Source organism: Heteronotia binoei, chromosome 10 (genome assembly GCF_032191835.1).
Source record: "Heteronotia binoei isolate CCM8104 ecotype False Entrance Well chromosome 10, APGP_CSIRO_Hbin_v1, whole genome shotgun sequence".
Lineage (NCBI taxonomy): Eukaryota > Metazoa > Chordata > Lepidosauria > Squamata > Gekkonidae > Heteronotia > Heteronotia binoei.
The window spans coordinates 70,353,928-70,372,325 of record NC_083232.1 but is presented as its reverse complement, the minus strand read 5'-3'; the positions used below and the strand labels follow the sequence as shown (position 1 = coordinate 70,372,325).

The following is an 18,398-nucleotide window of genomic DNA, read 5'->3' as shown; positions in this document are numbered from 1 at the left end:
TTGTACTTCCTCATTCTCCCAGTTAAATACACCCCTCCCTATTTTCAAGGATGCTCATTTATCCAGTATCTTGGAACTATTCCACTATACTCAGCTTTCCGCAAGTCACTGGCTCTACTCTGAAGGAATCTTGGAAGTTTCCCAGAGGCATTACAGCAATTTAAAAGATAGTCCCCTGTGCACGCACCAGTCATTTCTGACTCTGGGGTGATGTTGCATCGTGACATTTTCATGGCAGACTTTTGTACAGGGTGGTTTGCCATTGCCTTCCCCAGTCATCTACCCTTTACCCCCAGCAAGCTGGGTACTCATTTTACCGACTTTGAAAGGATGGAAGGCTGAGTCAACCTTGAGCCAGCTACCTGAACTCTGCTTCTGCTGGGATCAAACTCAGGTCGTGAGTGGAGCTTGGACTGCAATACTGCAGCTTACCACTCTGCAACATGGGGCTTTTTCTATTACAGCAATTAATTGATTATTTATCCTAATCTTAACTTGATTACAATGAACTCTAGGCTAACAACAACCTTCTACATCTCCATCCTCCCTCTATCACAGTGCTTTGAGTGTAACTAGATATTGTTGCTGGTTCCAGGGAGGGGAGAATTCAAGAAAGACTACAAATATCCTTCTCTTTCTCAGCCAGACAGAATAACTGGTCTGAAAAGGATCCAAATCAGAAGTATACTTATTAGCCCTCTTAATGTTTTCCCTACCATTCAGTTCACCTATGCTCTTAAGCTATAAGTTAAGTGGGAGCTAAGCTCCCAACTAGAATGGATCTCCTTTCAGATGTTCCACCTTGTCAAACCATAAAGGATTGACAAGTGAGGGGCAAACTGCACTTCATGTGCAAATGATGCAAAAACAAACAACCAAAAAACTCTCAATGCTTTTTAAAAAACCTGCAAGGGTTTTGAACTGAGAATTAGCAGGGGAAGGAAGGGTTGTTATGTATGACCAGATTGTCCTGTCTTTATTAGGATTCATTATACTTTATTCCTTGGGATTCATTCCAATGAACTTCCACAAAATGTCACTTTGAGGGGAAGCGAGAATGCTTATTCCCAATGTTCACAGAAACTGCAGATACCAAAGAACAATGCTTTTATCCCAGGAGTTTGCACTTTTGACACCCCAAGAACTAGGGATTTTTGGAAAAGCACAATCATTTGTTACTATAGTAGATCTCTAGTTTAGCCAGTTGTGCCCACAATATGAATTAAAAAATCTACAAGAAAGGGCCCACAGGCCCAAGGTATATGTTTCTGAAAACCTGGAGGAAACTCCAAGTTGACACAAAAACATGAAAGTTTTTTTTTAAAAAAATCCAGCCAAATAAAAGTAATGACTGTGTATTCTTTATGAAGGGGAGGATACCTGCAGGGTGAGAATTTTGTACAGAAAAAAAATATATATAGCAGGGAAACTTCCTCTTCCTCTTCCTTCTCTAGCTATACCTACAATCAACAATACCCAAGTATTCGTTGTACATGTTCGCATATAATGTTTTGCTAGCTCCTTAATGGAATTTTTTCTCTTCTTACCACTATTTTATTCCATGTAGAGGTTTATAGATCATACAACTCATAAACCACAGCAAAGATTATTTCAGAAAAGAAACGTTTGCTTTCTGTACCTTTTTTCCACGCCATCCTTGCTGCCCCTGAAATATTTGAAAGGACAGACATATATTTAATGAGTCAAATGAAAACAATGAGTATATGAGTGAGAATACTATCAATGATATAGGAATATGCTTACTTTTTCTCCTTGATCACCTTGGCATCCCGCATAGCCTTGCTGTCCATTTAGTCCAGGGGGTCCACTGGGACCCTACAGAAAAAAGTCTGAGAATCAGTGGGAACACAAGAATCCAAAGAACCAATAAATTAATCCAAAGGTTATATTACTTACTGGTTCTCCATCATCTCCTACATATCCCGGAATGCCGTTAATACCAGTATATCCCTGAAAATATAATTGTGAATGTACAGATGAATACTAAAAACATTTAGCTAACAAGGTTTACTAGGAATGCTATTTCCATGAGATGAGGGTTTGCTGAGACTTAGGTTGTAAAAACAGGAAGAAGTAAAAGTCAAGTAAACAAAGCATGGATTGTTGTAGGTGCCACAGTCAAAACTACTGGAAGTGCTGGGGAACAATTTCATGTGGCCATACTGGAGCTGTTTCCATTCAGCAGTAATTCAACAAATGGCACCCATTAGGTACATTGTGTGTACCTTCTCTCCACTTATTTAGCATGCCTTTGCAGTTATTCATGTCTTTTTGGAAATAAAAGAAATGACAGATGAGATTATCAAATTTCTTATTTTTAAAAAATGGATGAGAAGTAGATCTATTATCCAATGAGACTCATGCTGAATAGTTTAGACAGATGCTGACAACTTCATTAGCACTTTCTTGATTGGAGCATTATAGAAATTTTCAATTATTGGAATCATAATAAATTTCAGCTGAATGCATTTTTATATGCTATCTTTTGATATAATGGATTGATACATTGGGTTGGATCCAGTGATCTGCTTAAATGGAGAACACTTCGTGCACTGGATCTATTCAAGTGTGTGTGAAATGCTAAAGGTTTTAAAAAGAGAATTTGTAAACTACTGTGCAGTTTTTAATTTTAATTTTTGTGAGGATTTTTTGTGTGTGTGTGCATGCCTGGAAGTCATGGGGCGTTTTCGCACTTACCTTAAGCCGGAGCGACGTCCCTCTTCACCACGCAGCGTCTGCACGGTTTTCGCACTAATTGCAACGCAGCACCTGGAAGAGCCGCAAAGTCCCGCAGCTTTTGCGTCGCAAATGTAAACTGTTTTTTGGCGGTTTACATTTGCAACGCAAAAGCTGCGGGACTTTGCGGCTCTTCCAGGTGCTGCGGAGCAATTAGTGCGAAAACCGTGCAGACGCTGTGCGGTGAAGAGGGACGTCGCTCCGGCTTAAGGTAAGTGCGAAAACGCTCATGGTTGACTTCTGGCAACCCCTTTGTGGTGCTTGGGTGTTTTAGAGATGTGGTTTGCTATTCCCTGCCCCTGAGTCCTGGCCCTAGTATTTCTTGGAGGTCTCCCATCCAAGTACTCGCCAGGGTCAGCCCTGCAAAGCTTGAGATCTGATGAGACTGAGCTTCACCTGGGCTATTCAGATCAGAGGGGGCCTACAATGTGGTTTTTAAAACAGAGCAAAGGCTATCAGTGATTTGGCCAATTTGGTTTTATTTACTTAGAAATAATCATGACATGATTTTCAACTTGCCTATAATGCTTGGAAATAATAGAGCAATAACCACTGATTTTGTACACCCTATGGGAAATTAAAAGAAAAGACATTCTATATTTTTCAGTGGAGCTTCAAGTTGTTCTTTTCAAAAACTTAACCCTTACTTACCTGCAATGTAAATTTAATTATGCAAAAATATCCTTACCTTTGGCCCTACACTGCCTCTTGGTCCAGCGGGACCTTCTTCCCTCATGCATGTACAAAATACACAACAGCATGTTCTTTCAGCGATTTGGGCCTTGAAAAGAAGAAATTGCCATTAATTTTAAAAATCCTGTTCATAGACTATTCAGTATCCCTAAAACTGCTATTGCTATTTATGACCAAAAGAAATTGTTTTAAAGCCCTAATCCTTCGGTTCTTTTGTAACTTACCATATACTCAAACAAGCTTTTGGCAATACTTTGCGAGCCAATTGTCAAATGATTAGTATATCCAAATCCTTTTCCAAATTCAATGTGTTGGAAGTTATGAAAGTTGCTAGTTCCTTCCAGAGTAACCATTATCAGTCCATCAAGTCCTATTGAAAACAAAGTGATGGATATGTTTTAAATTAAATATATATTTTATGCTGGAATCATCTGGGATTAGTGTGGATTGTTATATGGAAAATAAAACGAAAAGAGTGAAGACTATTTCATTTCATTTGTTTTGTTTTGTTTTAGCACAGCTTTCAATGGGAATCCCTGGAAATTGCTTTTCAAAAGATGAACAGAAAAACTTTAGGGAAGTTACAACCAAAGCTGAAGCTACAACATGCATCCCCTTGCATTCCATCAGAGCACATACTGTGATGGAATACCAGGAAAGTATTGTAGAAGGCATTCCTGATGATTTCATGTTCCTGTCAATGTACCAGGATTTCTTTCTGCAGAGGTTGGCAGTTGTTATCAACTAGAGCCAGACTAAAGGTTTTAGAGAAATTACTTTGCTGTCCCTTTGCATCATGGGAAAGCCACTACCCATCAGGACCAGATCTACATATTTTTTTGGGGGGGGGCAAAATTAAAAAATGGTGCCCCCTTATGGGTCCATTCTACATTATGGGCCCACCGAATACCCAATTTGGCGCGCCCTCTCCGGTGGCACCCAAGACAAGCACCCCCCTCTGCCCCCCCTAGATCCATCCTCCTTCCCCCATGATGTAGGAAAGCTGCCACCACCCTCCTTCTTTCCCTGTGCACTGAGGGGAGCCTCCCCACTCACTGAAGTAAGGGTTGTGGCTTATCATGGTGCTATGTCTCCCAACAGGAGTGGATATGGAGGCAAAAAATGGCACTGGGAAAGGGCCCCACCCTGGCCTACCTGCGGCCTAATCTCCCCACTGGACAGGAAATGGAAGGAGCAGCTCACCACAGGCCATTCAGTGGAGCTAGGAGTACTACCTGTTAATGTCACCTCTCTACCTCTTGTGCAGTAAGCAGCTGCACTGGCATTGATATTAACTCTCTTGGATAAAGATGGCCATTTTGATCTGCTCTGTACCTTTTTTTCTAAATTCTTCAGATTTTTGCTGGAGCAGTTTTACATCATCGTCCAAGCCATCAGAAAAAAGAAGTAGCACCTAAAGAAAGATCAGATAGGTAAAACTAAAACAGGAACTACATGGTTCAAACTTCAGCCATATATTTCAGTATTCCACTAGCATTTAAATATCTAGTAAGAATAAGACTTAGCAATTGTCAAATGATTAAGATAATATCTAAGCTTTTAGGCTGGTTTAAATTTAGTATAATTTTTTTCTAACTGCAAAAGATGCAATTTTTTATTAATAGAATATTTCAACTAAGAAAATTCTTCTTTATTCTTTTAAAGATAGATTCTATCTTAAAATACTGTAATAATGATGTTTTACTGTGTTTCACTATCTGCTCTCACATTTGACGTATGTATTTCTACCAATACAATTGGCTTTACTTCTTGTATGTAATTATTCATGATATTTGAAACATATTAATGAATTTATACTCTCCCTTCCCCCTTTTTCCCTTTTGTATCCCACCATTTTTTTGAAAAAAAATTATAAAAGGAAACTTCAGCTACATATTTACAGTTGGATACAATCAAATATGTCATTTTGTCTGATGGTCATCCAGGGTAAAGGGTTAATCAGACATCTGAATAAATAAAACCCTTTAAAATAAAGAAACACTGACATGAGGCTACCAATGAGAAATGCAAAGAGGTTAAATTCATTTGAACTCATTTGGCATGTTTGCTGTATGGTATTATGTACTTAGGCAAGTTTTATTGATGTGGGAATATATTACCTGGCTACGTTTTTCATTGTGAGGTAGATTTTCAAATGTTTTCCAAAGTGTGCCCAAGAATGCAACATTGAGATGAGATGGATTCTTGACTGTAACTTTTCTGAGTTCCTCCATGATTTTTTTATGGTCAACTTGGAGGTCTGATGAAAGAGTTGTGTTCATGTTTTCCTGAGAAATTGCCACGCTGAACTGTGTCTTTGTTCCAGTACTGCAGCTTACAGTGCTTACAGTGATCAAGTATTCTAAAATCTTAGGAAGGTAGGCTTCCAGCAGGGGATGCCCATGGAATAAAGGATCCCCTGGCTTTTGGGATGAAATGTCAAACCCCATAACGATATCCACAAAACATGCTGTTTTGAGGGAAAATAAAATTGAAAGCGTCACAAATTAACTGTGGGGTTAAGAAAGACAGAGATAGTAAATTGTAAAGAGTCACATCAGCAAGGAAAGCTTAGAAAACTATGACAATTCAGACAAGATGGGTCCATCTACCTCTGATTTGTTGAGCAATGCATAACCCTACCCTGTTATATTTTAACTGATGTTTCAGTTATAGAATGACATTTAATATTTTGCTAGCCATTTTGGTCACAGAGAATAAAAACCAAAGAGCAAGTAAATTGGCATGCTGTACTATCTATTTGTTTATAATGTAATTTCCTGGAAGGGAAATTACATTGGGAGATGCACAGCAGGATTTATGCACAAGCTCCCCATTACTATTTATGGGTGTGGAAGTTGGATAATGAAGGAATCTCAAAGGAAGAAAGCTGATTCACTTGAAAATGTGGTGTTGGAGGAGAGCTTTATCGATACCGTGAGCTGCCAAAAATTAAGTGGGTTCTAGGTCAAATCGAGCCTGAATAGGGTTGCCAATCCCCAGTTGGGGGCAGGGGACCCCCTGGTTTGGAGATCCTCCCCTGCTTCAGGGTCATCACAGGGCAGGAGGGGGGAATGTCTGCTGGGCACTCCATTATTCCCTATGGAGACCATTTCCCATAGAGCATAATGGAGAATTGATCTGTGGGTATCTGGAGCTCTGGGGGGGGGCTGCTTTTTGAGATGAAGGCACCAAATTTTCAGCATAGCATCCAGTGCCTCTCCTCAAAAAAACCTCCAAGCTTCAGAAAGGTTGGACCAGGAGGTCCAATTCTATGAGCCCCAAAAGAAAGTGCCTCTATCCTTCATTATTCCAAATGAAGGCATTTAAAAAGTGTGCAGTCCCTTTAAATGTGATGGCCAGAACTCCCTTCAGAGTTCAATAGTGCTCATCACATCCTTGCTCCCAGCTCCACCCTCGAAGTCTTCTGGCTCCACCCCCAAAGTTCCCAGATATTTCTTGAATTGACTTGGCAACTCTAGGGGAGGGGGCACTCACCCAGAGCCTGTTGTATTTTTTTTTCTCCACAATGGTCCTTATTCCTAGTTAATTCCATTAAGTCAGAAGCTACTTGATGGCACTTAACACACACATAAGTAAACTAGACCTTAGTTCAGACTATAGGGACTATAAATACAAAAAAAAAAGGAGTCCTAAATTACCCTGTGGTACCTCAGCATGTTTAGGGCTTCAGCATGCTTTAATGTGGCCCTAGCCATATGGCAGGCATATTCCTTAGTTCATGATTCCACAAGTTCTTAAATGCTCTGACCCCTGGGAAACGCATTTCTTGAATGCATGAAGGTTGTTTCCATACCAAACCTAAGACTGGAATGGGTACAGATGGGGCAGAATGAAAAATGCCTCTATTACCAAGCCATGCACTTTGTCCCCATGGAAAACCAAATCAAGCATATGCCCTGCAATGTGCATAGAGACCAGAATGTTCTCGGACAATCTTGTGGTTGTCATGGTGGCCATGAAGTCCTATGCAGCTTCCATCAGGTTGGCATGAATGCTGAAGGCCTTAAGGGCAACAAACCCGAACCAAGACCACTTCTATCAGCTCAGGTGGGGGCAGCAGCATGCGCAGTACACCAACAGGATCCAAATTCTATCCCAGGTCCCCAGTATCAGGTACAAATACTCAAAATTGGGACCCTGGGTAACAAAGCACAGATTATCAGAGAGGCCCAATAGACCACAGCCACTTTTCCCTTCATGCCTACCAAACCTAGGCTGATGCTAAACCAGAAACCTGGAGAAGGGGCAGAGCTGGGAGAAAGCCGCTCCTCCCTCTTTACCCACCAAGGGCTCAGTGATACATAACAGGTCATACTCATCCAGCATTAAATCCTGGATAAAGTATGCTTTGTTTTGAACCAACCTGGTGTTCAGGTGGAGCACTTTTAGGCCTGATGGGTAATCAGCAAGATTACCAGGATCCCTATGGTTCTGAGAAGGCCCAGAAAAGGGGATGGGTACAACTTCCTCCCTGTACCTGTTCTGCTTTCCATGGATTTATAAAGATCGCAATAGCAGACATGAGCAAGTATAGGAAAAACTGTAGGGGCAGTAGCAGTCCTACAATATGAAATAAGAGAATCAAGAATGAGGGTTGCTAGGTCCAACTCAGAAAATATCTGAGAACTTTGGGGGTGGAGCCAGGAGACTTTCCCATCCCCTAAAATAAATAAATAAAAATACAGCAGTGCAATTCCCCTGAATACAATCTTCATTTCCTTATCCCCCAGCAGATGCACTTCCATTAAATGAAAGTGAAAACACACACACAAAGCAACCAAAATAAACAGTTTACCCACTTTTGTGATCTCACTGAGGCAATTTACTCACAGGGTTGCTGAATGTAGCCATCAACTGTATTTCAACCAACTACTTCAGACCGACAGGAAAACAAAAGGAGAGCAGACTAGGGGTGGAGTTTTCCTCCAAACAAACAGTGTTGACATCTCTTCCTTTCTCACATGCTTCACTCACATGCTTCACACAGAGCCACAGGGCTCTGTGTGCTCACCCCACCCATGCAGTTTTTGTCCTGCCAAGATTTAAAGGCACACACATCTTTCAAAACACAAGCAATTTCCAAACTTCTTCTAAGCCTGCTAAGATTTAAAGGTACATGGTGGCTGTTGGGCGGGGCTTCCTCCAACTGACCAGCTGCCTGGTGGCAGGGAAGAGCCTGCAAAACCAAGGGATCCCCCGCTGGGACCTGGGGGCTGGCAAGCCTATCAAGAATGGATTTTGGGTACAATTCACAGAAGGGCTTCTGTATAAATTATTGAATTTTCACCGCTAACAGTGGCTCTTCCAACTTGTCCCTCTGCAGCACATTGAAAATCACTTTTGAAGTTCCAGGTTTCAAAAGCAGCTTGTGATATGTTAAAAACAAGAAAGAAGAAGATCAAATTTCTGATCATACAGTCCTCTGGATTGTGGTCAATTGACTTGAAGTGACAGTGAAAACACAAAATAGTTTGATATGTGATAAGAATGAAATAGTGGAACACCAACTCAGGTAAAAATATAAGAAAAAGAAGAAGCAGATGAATGCATGTTACAAAGAGAAAGGAATGAAACATTGGGAGGAAACAACATTGACTTGAAACTGAAATAATTAGAAAAGAACCTTAATCTGTAGTATCAGCAGACAGATAAAACAAAGAAAACAGAATTTGTTTTATGGAACTTACCTGCTTTAACTCCACCATTACACATTTGATTAGTGATGCGCTTTTTGATATTTTTCAACCCAGGGAAATTAGCAATTTTGTATTTCCTTTCTGGGGATCCAGCTATCTTTTGAAGTGTTATGTCTTTAACTTCCCCTACTCCTATCGCATATATCTCCACACCTTCCTTTCTCAAGTCTTCGGCTGGTTGAGCCACCTCATCATCTGATTCTCCATCAGTGATAACCAGCAGCATTGGCTGAATATGTCTAGTTATTCTGCGTCTTGATGGACTGAAAAAGGTCTTCACTTCTTTTAGAGCTTTTCCAATATAAGTGCTTTCACCTTTCATCATTGATACATTAGAGATTTTTTCTTGCAGCTCTGATTTGCTAGAGTTACCATGAAGAGGAAATTCTTCATTGTAGTTGTCGCTAAATTGGGCCATGCCAACTTGCATGTTCTTGTTATAACTAATCTGATCAAGCAGTTCTTTCAAGAAAGTTTTCATTTTGTCAAAATCAAGTGGCCATATACTTCTGGAGCCATCAATCAGGAAAACAAGGTCAGCGTGGACTTCACATTCTACATTAGAAAATACAATGTAAAATAAGATATTCATCATTCATTCATGCCTCATAGTGCAAATAACACCAGGATACAAGGGTTTATTGATAAATTTCAATCCAGGGGCTTCTGGTGAGGACTAATGAAGGATTGACACCTCTGCTGAAGCACATGAATGTCACCCAGGGAAAAAAGCTGGCCAGAAGATGATTTCTGGCTGATGCAACCTCTCAGGATCAAACGGAGTTTGTGAGATTACTCACATGTTCTTCTGACAGCAGCTTCTTAGGAATAAACTGCAGAAATGAGGCTTTTTTCAATTTGCCCTGAGTTTGAGCAGTTGGAAGATTGGGATTTACAATTTTGCTCTAATCGGCAATGGAGACCCTTCTGGACATTAAAACCTACCAAGCACCTCCTTTCTTCAAGTTCAAAAGGAAACAATCTTATGGACAAGAGAAATTTCCTTCTATGGCAGATAAAATCTTTTTTGCAACTACAAAACACAAAATAGACTTTAAAGACTTAATAGATTAAAAGCTGACAGGTTAATAAATGTCACTTCATTGGGCTAAACCATGTGTCCCGTAAAATGTAATAAGAAGTACCAGAGATACGCGCTTTATAAAGATGGTTTCAGATGCCAAATGGAAATAGCAGGTGAATGACAACACAGCAGGCTTGATTGGATTAGGTGTGATATGCAGAAGGGGGTAGTAGGCATGGAGAGACCAGCATTGGTAATGAGACAGGAAACCTAGGTCTCAATTCCGTCCAGGAAGATCCAGTCCAGGAGGATGTAAAGAATAAATGGATACAAGTCTGACATTGGAAACCACAATATTCAGCTGCTGACCTAAGAGCAGCAAAGTTTTACAAAAGGAGTTTGGAAAGAGGGACTGCTGAATTGTAATTGATAATGAAGCTCAAGACAATGCATTCTCTAAGACTGAATTCAGAACTAGTTTTCTTGTCTAATTACCAATGTGTACTATTATCATTTGGCATCTGAAATTACTCTCCAAGATATAAGGACCAATCCAAGTGTTCTAATTCCTAACCAGGGTCTTTTTGAAATAAATTAAAATCCAGATAGAAATCAATCTTTAAAAATATATATATTCAGAATAAGCAAAAATAATTTCCTCAATGTAAATTGTTCTTGTCAGAAGAATCCATCTACCCTCACTCCCTCTAAAGAAGGGAGTGGGCTTGCACACAAAAGCTTATGCCCGGAATAAAATGTTATTTGTCTTAAAGCTGCCATGGTACTCCAACTCTCTCTCTCTTTTTCTCCCCCCTTCTTCCCCAAAAGAGGAGAAACTGCCCCAGAGAAGGAAGCAGAAGTTGTGTGTATATGAGAGAGAGAGAGGAGGGAAGAAGCTTGTCTTTGTATCCCTTTGGCACAAAACAGGAAGCAGCCACAGAGATCTCTGTGTTTGTGTGCTCACGTGAGCTATGGTATGGCTGCAGTAGCAGCCCTAAAAAAGGAAGCAGATGAAGAAAGTTGCTCATGGGTTAGATCTGAGCCCTGCAGTGGACAGATCCGGCCCACGGGCCCTGTTATATTATAGATCCATATCACTATTGAATAATGACTATAAGTTGTTTACAGTGACTTTAGTGGAAAGACTGAAAATAATTTACAAGAATTTATTCATGAAAACCCATGTGGATTTTTACCTTAAAGACAGTTGAAGGATAATGTTAAAATTGTTTTAGGTACTCTGGAATACTTAGAAAGACATAACAAAAAACAAGCCATATTGATCTTTTTTCGAAGCAGAGAAAGTGTTTGATAACTTAAACTAGACCTTTCTGTTTAAGATCTTAGAAGACATTAATTTTGGAGAAAACTTCATAAAGTGTTTGAAATTGATCTATACTTCGCAGCCAGCATGAATAATTGTTAATGGAGAATTAACTAAATCATGTGAGATTCAAAAAGGAACAAGAGAAGGGCTGAGTCCAGACTGGCATTTTGAGCCAGTAGACAGACGGGATGCGGGCAGACCAAAAAAGCGTGACCAAACGCACGCGTCCACCTCTTATCCTACTCCTGCCCCCAATCCATCCGACGGCCATCCAACTCATATCGCAAAAAGCTGCCACTTTGGAAATGGTAACTTTTTGCAGTGCAAGTGGGACAGCCTGGAGACAGGTGTGTGTGTTTGGTCACGCTTTTTTTGGTCCGCCCATGTCCCATCTGTCTACCAGCTCAAAATGCTGGACTGGACCCAGCCAAGGTTGCCCATTGTCCCCACTCCTGTTTATTTTAGTTTTTGAAATTTTGAAAAGAGATATAAGACAAGAGGACTGGAGGTGTAAAGGTCATCCTCCCCCACCACTATCATTTCTCCTCTTTCTGTTTCTGTCTCCCCCTCCCCATTTCAGCCATGACTACTGTCATTCCACCCCACCCTCCTTGCAGCTACTGTCATTCCATTTCTCCATTTCTGTCTCTTTATTTTTTCCATTTCAGACATGGCTGCAGTCATTTCTCCACCCCCACCCCAGTACCATCATTCCTTCTCTCTGTTTGTTGCTTTTTTCCCACTTCACACATACTGTCAGCTTTTCTCCATTGTGTCATTCCTTTTCACCTGCTCTTTCTCCTGCCCTCACCCATCTGCTGGCTTCCATTGCATTTCAGATTTCATGGGAGGGGTGGCTCTTTGCTTGCTTGCCTCCACAGCCCCTTCCCAACTGATACTTATGGTTCTCTGAAGGGCTGTTGTCTTCCTAGGCTTTCCTGTTACTCTGCAGCCACTTCAGTTCTAGCAGCAGATGGTGACTGATCCTCCCTCTGGCCAACCTGTCCCACTGCCACCATCTTCCCCATGGCCGGTGCATGGGAGTAGGCCAAGTAGACAGCCGCCTAGCATGCCTCCCCATGAGCAGCATGTGTGCTCCTTGGAGCCTGCCTTCCCCAATGGAAGCGCAGACGCTGCCTGGCCGGTTTCACATTCCCCACATCTGTTATAGACCTGAGAAATGGGAAAGTGGACAGTGCCTGCTCAGTGTGCTCCTCGGATCCTGGCAGGGATAAATTAACCAATTGTAAAAGCTGAAGAAGAGCCAATTATGGTTTCTAAAAAGTGGCTCCAGTTGAAGTTGTATGCTGCCACTCATCCTTCCTACTCTACTTTAACAGAGCCATGGAGTGGGAGCCATAGCTCAGTGGTAGAGCATTTTTCTCGCATGCACAAGGTCTTGTCCCTGGAACCTCCAGCTAAAAGGATTAGGGAGTATTCTTACAATTTTTATTGCTTAATCTCACAATTTTTAAAAAAAATTAAAATAAAAAAATGTAAACTAAAAAATGTAAATAGTTTCAAGTTTCTTCATTTCTCCTGCAATTCTGTTTTTTAAATCTGGAGTGGGGGCGCTGGTGGGAAGCTCACCTAGGGCACCAAAAACCCAGCACCAGCCTTCCTCACTGTTCTTCACTGCAGCTGGTGGGCACTTTGGGATTTTGTGCCTCTCCCAGCTCCAGCCTTTCTATCCCTGGAGGCTGCTGCCCGACAGCTGCCTCATCTGTGCCAACTGCCTTTTTTTAGTCTGAACTTTTTCCCACCATCTCCACCAGTCCCAGCCACCTCTTAGCTGGTCCATGGCTGCCTTTTGAGACCCCTGGCAGCTGGAGTAGGCTGGCTGCACTCTATTTGTCACCAGAGGTTCCTTCCAGCCTGGCCGTCTTTTCCTCCAGCTGCCACTAAGAGAGACAAATCCCCAAACCTGCACTACTATCTCTAGTTTTTGTAATACCCTATTACATGTTTCAGAGGTTTATTTTGTTTTCAAAGGGCTTTACTGAATGGGCCTCAAAAGTGCAAAAACATTAACTTCACTTTGGGAGTAGATTCAAGGGTTCCGTTCCAGGGCCGTAGCCAGGATTTAATGTATGGTGGGGCCCACAGAAGGATTTGTTGTTTTGGGGGGGCACCCAGTTTGGTGGCCCTGAGCTCTCGGCACTATAAACTACCTTGAGTTCCACAAGCTAACCCCCTTTGACCTAGGCAGTCACAGCAGCTCCACTCCCCCCACCCCTTTCTTTTGTGCCCCTCTCTCAGAGAGACAGAGACCTCTTGACTCCCCCCCCCCAACTTTGCTCTGCATGCTGTGTTAGGGAAGGGGAAAGGAAAAAGTGAAAATTCCAGCAGCAGTGCGGCAGTGAGCAAAGGGGACAGATTGGGGGCCCTCCAATGGAGGGGCCATACAGTTGGAAAGGGGGTTGAAAGGATGGGCCTGGCCCCTTCCAGGCCCCACTCTAGCGACGGGCCTGTTCTGTTCCACTAATGGTGGAGAGTTCTTCCAAAATTATACCTCTTCTGTTGGAGCAAATCCACTTGTACTAGTAGAAGTTTTCTTACGCTGGAGAATGTCTCTAACAGAACAGAAATGTTGAATCTATCCATAGGCAGGCCTCGGATTCAGTGGGAGCTCACAGGAGCACAGCTCCTGAACCTTTCTGACAGTTCCACCTCCTCCTTCCCACCTTGTCCACTGAATAATAGGTGCAGCTGCATAACAATCCCTGGATGAGCTCCACCACCTATATTTCTACAAAATGACCCCTGTCCATAGGTTTTATATCACAGACTAGACTAGCAGTATAAATTACACAAAATAAATAGTCAACAATATAACAAAGTTAAAGCTTTCTTGAGCCTTTAAAAAAAAAGAGCAGAATATGACATGTTTGAAGAATTAGTGGTATGTAGTTGTTAGGAAGTTGGACCAAAGGCATTTTGGTCTGAATCCCCATTTGGACCACCAAGTTCATTTATAGTACAGTCCTATGCAAAGGTGTTCCAATGGATTTAGACTGAAGCAACTCTGTTCTATCACTCTTTTCTAATCTTATTAACTTTAGTGGATTTAGACTGGTGCTTGAGAGGACAGAGTGCAAAAGCAGAAAATGTGACTGAAACGAAAAGCACACACATATAATGAGAAAAGAGAAACTGGGAGCTCTGAAGAAGGATCCTACTTCAGGAAACAGCAAAGGGGGGTGGGGACTAACATAGAAGGCTGAGCAGCTAAAGTGTAGAACAAAATATATCTATTTATTACGAAGCGCCCAGTAACTACAATTTTTTTTAAAATCATCTAATATAGATAAAACCAAAGAGGTAGTGGGTGTAACATCACATCCATTAAGAGACAGCACACAGCAACAAATATAAGTTGTACATACAATAGCCACTGTTGCAAACATGTTTCAGCCCTAAGGGCCTTCTTCAGCGCTTTAAATAATACCACCACATACTGAAATCATAAAATATCTGTTTCAGCCAAGGCCCTTAGGGCCAAAACACATTTGCAGTAAATAATATATTTTGTTCTGTGTTTAGCTGCTATGTTAGTCCCCACCCTCCTTTGCTGTTTCCTGAAGTAGGATCATTCTTCAGAGCTCCCAGTTTCTCTTTTCTCAACCTTCTAGTTTCTTGAATTATTCTATTTCACCAACACTCCTGATGTCACCAACAAGATAATACAGAAAGGTGCTCTGCTCCCAATATTGAGAAAAAAACTAAAATTTGTGCAATAGTGCATTAATACTTTACCTGGCTTTGAATCATTGCACAGTTCATCTGATAATTCTGTGGTAATGTTTCCTAGTCCTTCAAACTGGTCCACAAAGTAATACTTTTTGTTTGGTCCTGCCATGGTCTGAAGTTCATTTGTCTTTGCTTCTTTTATCCCAATGGCATAAATCTGAATGTCACGGGCCCTGAGTCTTTTAGACACTTCATCGAGTTTATCTGCATCATGTGACTCGCCATCAGTGATCACTATAAGAACCTGAGGAACTTTCCTGTGGTGGCGACTTCCATGTTCCTCAGCAAAGAATGACTCTGAGTATGTAAGAGCCTGAGCTGTGTACGTATTTCCACTCAAAAGTGTGTCACTTTGGATGGCTGAAATGATAGCTGACTTTGTATTATAGGCATTAAGGTAGAACAGTTTCACTGGGCTGTCGGAATACTTCAGAGCTCCAAACTGAACACGGTCACTGCCAACATCAGATTTATTGACCAAGCCAATCATGAAGTCCTGCATGAGGCGGTAGTTTGTATCACCTATACTGCCAGAACTATCTATTACAAATACAACATCTAGACGTGCTAATCTTTTGCATTCTGGAATCTGATCTAGAAGAGAGAAAAATATATACGTTATTAATCTAGTTGTATATACTCAAACGTTTATTTATAAATTTAATGTCCTTTTATAAGGTAAATAAAGCATTTTCCTTGGTTACTGTGATGCTAATGCTATTACATGTTATGTTACATATTATTGTAATGCTAATGCTGTGTTCCCATTGTCCATGCTTACACAAAATTGGCAATTTCTCTCATAATCAGAAACTCCTTGTGCATACCTACCAATAAAGTTAGTCTATGATAATGGTAGAGTTAGATCACAGTTTTTATAAGAAAACTGAAAATTGTCTGAGAGGAGCTTCATTCCTGCAGAGCTTTATATAACCAAGTAAGCTTCTTGTGGCATGTTGCACACATTTATTTTGCCCCGTTATTACTTCTAGTCATATCTTCTTGGAAAGTTTTTGACACCATTCAATTTCTCGTGTCTCCTGGCAAAGCAGCCACAGCTACAGAAATGGCTCTGGCACAGGAACACATACCTCAGAAAAGTTTAAACTGCCTTCCCTGCCTTCCGCAGGTGCTCTGCAGCTATGGGATGCCTGAGGAAGCCAATCTGGGAGGGAAGGCAGTTTAAACTTGGGACGCTGAGGCTTGGAGAGAAAACAGTTTAAACTGCCTTCCCTTGCCTGTAGAAGCTGATCCTGAGAGGGGGGTGGGAAGGCAGTTTAAACTGGCTTCCCCAGTTGCCCTGCAGCCACAGAGTGCTGGGGGGAAGCTAAGGTTGGAAGGAATGCATGAACCCTCCCTGAACCTCCCAAATCTCCATGGGAGGTTTGGTGAGGGTTCATGGGGGAAGCTAAGGTTGGAAGGAATGCATGAACCGTCCCTGAACCTCCCAAATCTCCATGGGAGGTTTGGCGAGGGTTCATGGGAGGCACATTCTGGTCCCGTTCATGCTCATACCTTGCTTCATAATTTGATTCATTCCCATCCCTTGTCATTACCATTAAAGCCCTAAATAGTTCTGCAGCACAATGGACAGAGGGACAGGGACTTTTCCATTATGGAAAACGTTTAATCTCTTTTACCCAAATCGGTCTGCCTGGCACCAGCCTTAATAAATTAGGTACACATATCCCATCCCTCACCACCATCCATCTTGGTTAATTTTTAAATTTTGCTCTCTTTCTCAACAATAAATCCACTCTGTGTATTGGTTTTATATTTTGCTGCTATTTTCAAAGTATTTCAATGCTGCCATTTATTGTATTGGTAATTTAATGTTGCTGTTTCTTTGTAATTGTTTCTTTAATGTTTTAGCTATGTTGGAGTATTCCTTGGGATCTGTCATGATTAACGGTGCAAGGTAGGGATGGGCATGAACCTATGGGAGCAGATTACATACCAGTATAATACCACACCCTGACGCAGCTGCTTTCACTGTGCAGTATGAAGAGAGAAGAGTTAGTTGCAGTGAGAGCAGAAGAAGAATTGTTTGTTGCACGGCTGATTTAGGGGAGGCTTTGAGAGACTCCTTCCCCCCTCCCCCATATGGTGGGACAATTTTTTTAAACACCTCTCCGGTCTCGCTGTGGTTTCAGGAACCAAACCTGAAACTAGAGCTGAAGCTGAGCTTTTCTGAGATCACTTGCTTTGGGGAGTTATAACTCAGACATCCCAAATCCAATCTTCACCAAACTCAAGAGGGCAAGTGGAGGAGAGCCTACTGAAGACTCCCTGTGAGTTTGGCATCTCTAACACATGAGGGGACTGTTCTACCACCTCCTAAACCAAATATACCATGAACTGGTTCAGGAAAATTGTGGTTTGTGTAAGTTCATGGTTCATTTACTTCATGCAATCAAATGAACCACAAACCAACATGAACCACCATTTTCCCAGTTCATGCCCAGCCCTTGTACAGGGTATAAAATATTTAAATAAACAAATAAGGAATCACAAGGAACCATAAGGTGGTGGATATCATCTTTTCCCCCCGCTCTGTCCTCTAGCCCGCATACCACTTTGTCCAAAGCTGTCTGCCCACTTGGACTTCCCTCCAGCCTGTCCACTCCTCCTCCAACTCACTTCAGTTCCCTCTAAATAGTCCATTCACTCGCCTCCCCTCTCCTACCAGCACGACTGGGTGGGGGGAAGCAGGCAAACAGGGGAGGTAAGTGAGAGCAGGCTTTTCCTTCTCATATACACAAGGTGGCCATCATTGTAATGTTCTTGCATGGCATTTGGGGTTGCTACTTGCTCTGATAACTCATAATTCTGACAAGTTCATGTCAGAAACCCCCCTTTGGCTTCTGCCATTAGAGGCACTCTCCGCTATGGTCTTTGAAGTGTTACTATGACCATTTGGTTCCCTTGAGTTGTTCCTGCCTATCACCTCTCTTCTCCACCACCACCCCTTTTTACTGAAACATTTGGAATCTCTCTTCGGTTCTGGGAAAGTGATAACAGCAGAGATTAGGTTTCAGTTGGACCAGCAGGGGCCCAGAACTATCTATGTGCCCAGGTGGCAACTTTCCTTTCATCTAACCAGACTGCTCTGATTCCCTCACTACAC

At 41.8% G+C, this 18,398-nt stretch overlaps 1 protein-coding gene across 1 annotated transcript in view; it reads right to left on the bottom strand.

The window, feature by feature from the left end:
• LOC132577923 (collagen alpha-6(VI) chain-like) overlaps nt 1–18,398 on the bottom strand; it is a 76,349-nt gene that overhangs the window by 40,858 nt on the left and 17,093 nt on the right. Inside the window, exons 7-15 of the mRNA XM_060247712.1 lie at nt 15,278–15,853; nt 9,162–9,725; nt 5,571–5,920; nt 4,786–4,864; nt 3,675–3,820; nt 3,446–3,538; nt 1,918–1,971; nt 1,765–1,836; nt 1,640–1,666 (exon numbers count right to left, since the gene is read on the bottom strand). Coding sequence (XP_060103695.1) covers nt 1,640–1,666; nt 1,765–1,836; nt 1,918–1,971; nt 3,446–3,538; nt 3,675–3,820; nt 4,786–4,864; nt 5,571–5,920; nt 9,162–9,725; nt 15,278–15,853 — 1,961 coding nt within the window. The remainder of the gene's footprint in view (nt 1–1,639; nt 1,667–1,764; nt 1,837–1,917; nt 1,972–3,445; nt 3,539–3,674; nt 3,821–4,785; nt 4,865–5,570; nt 5,921–9,161; nt 9,726–15,277; nt 15,854–18,398) is intronic.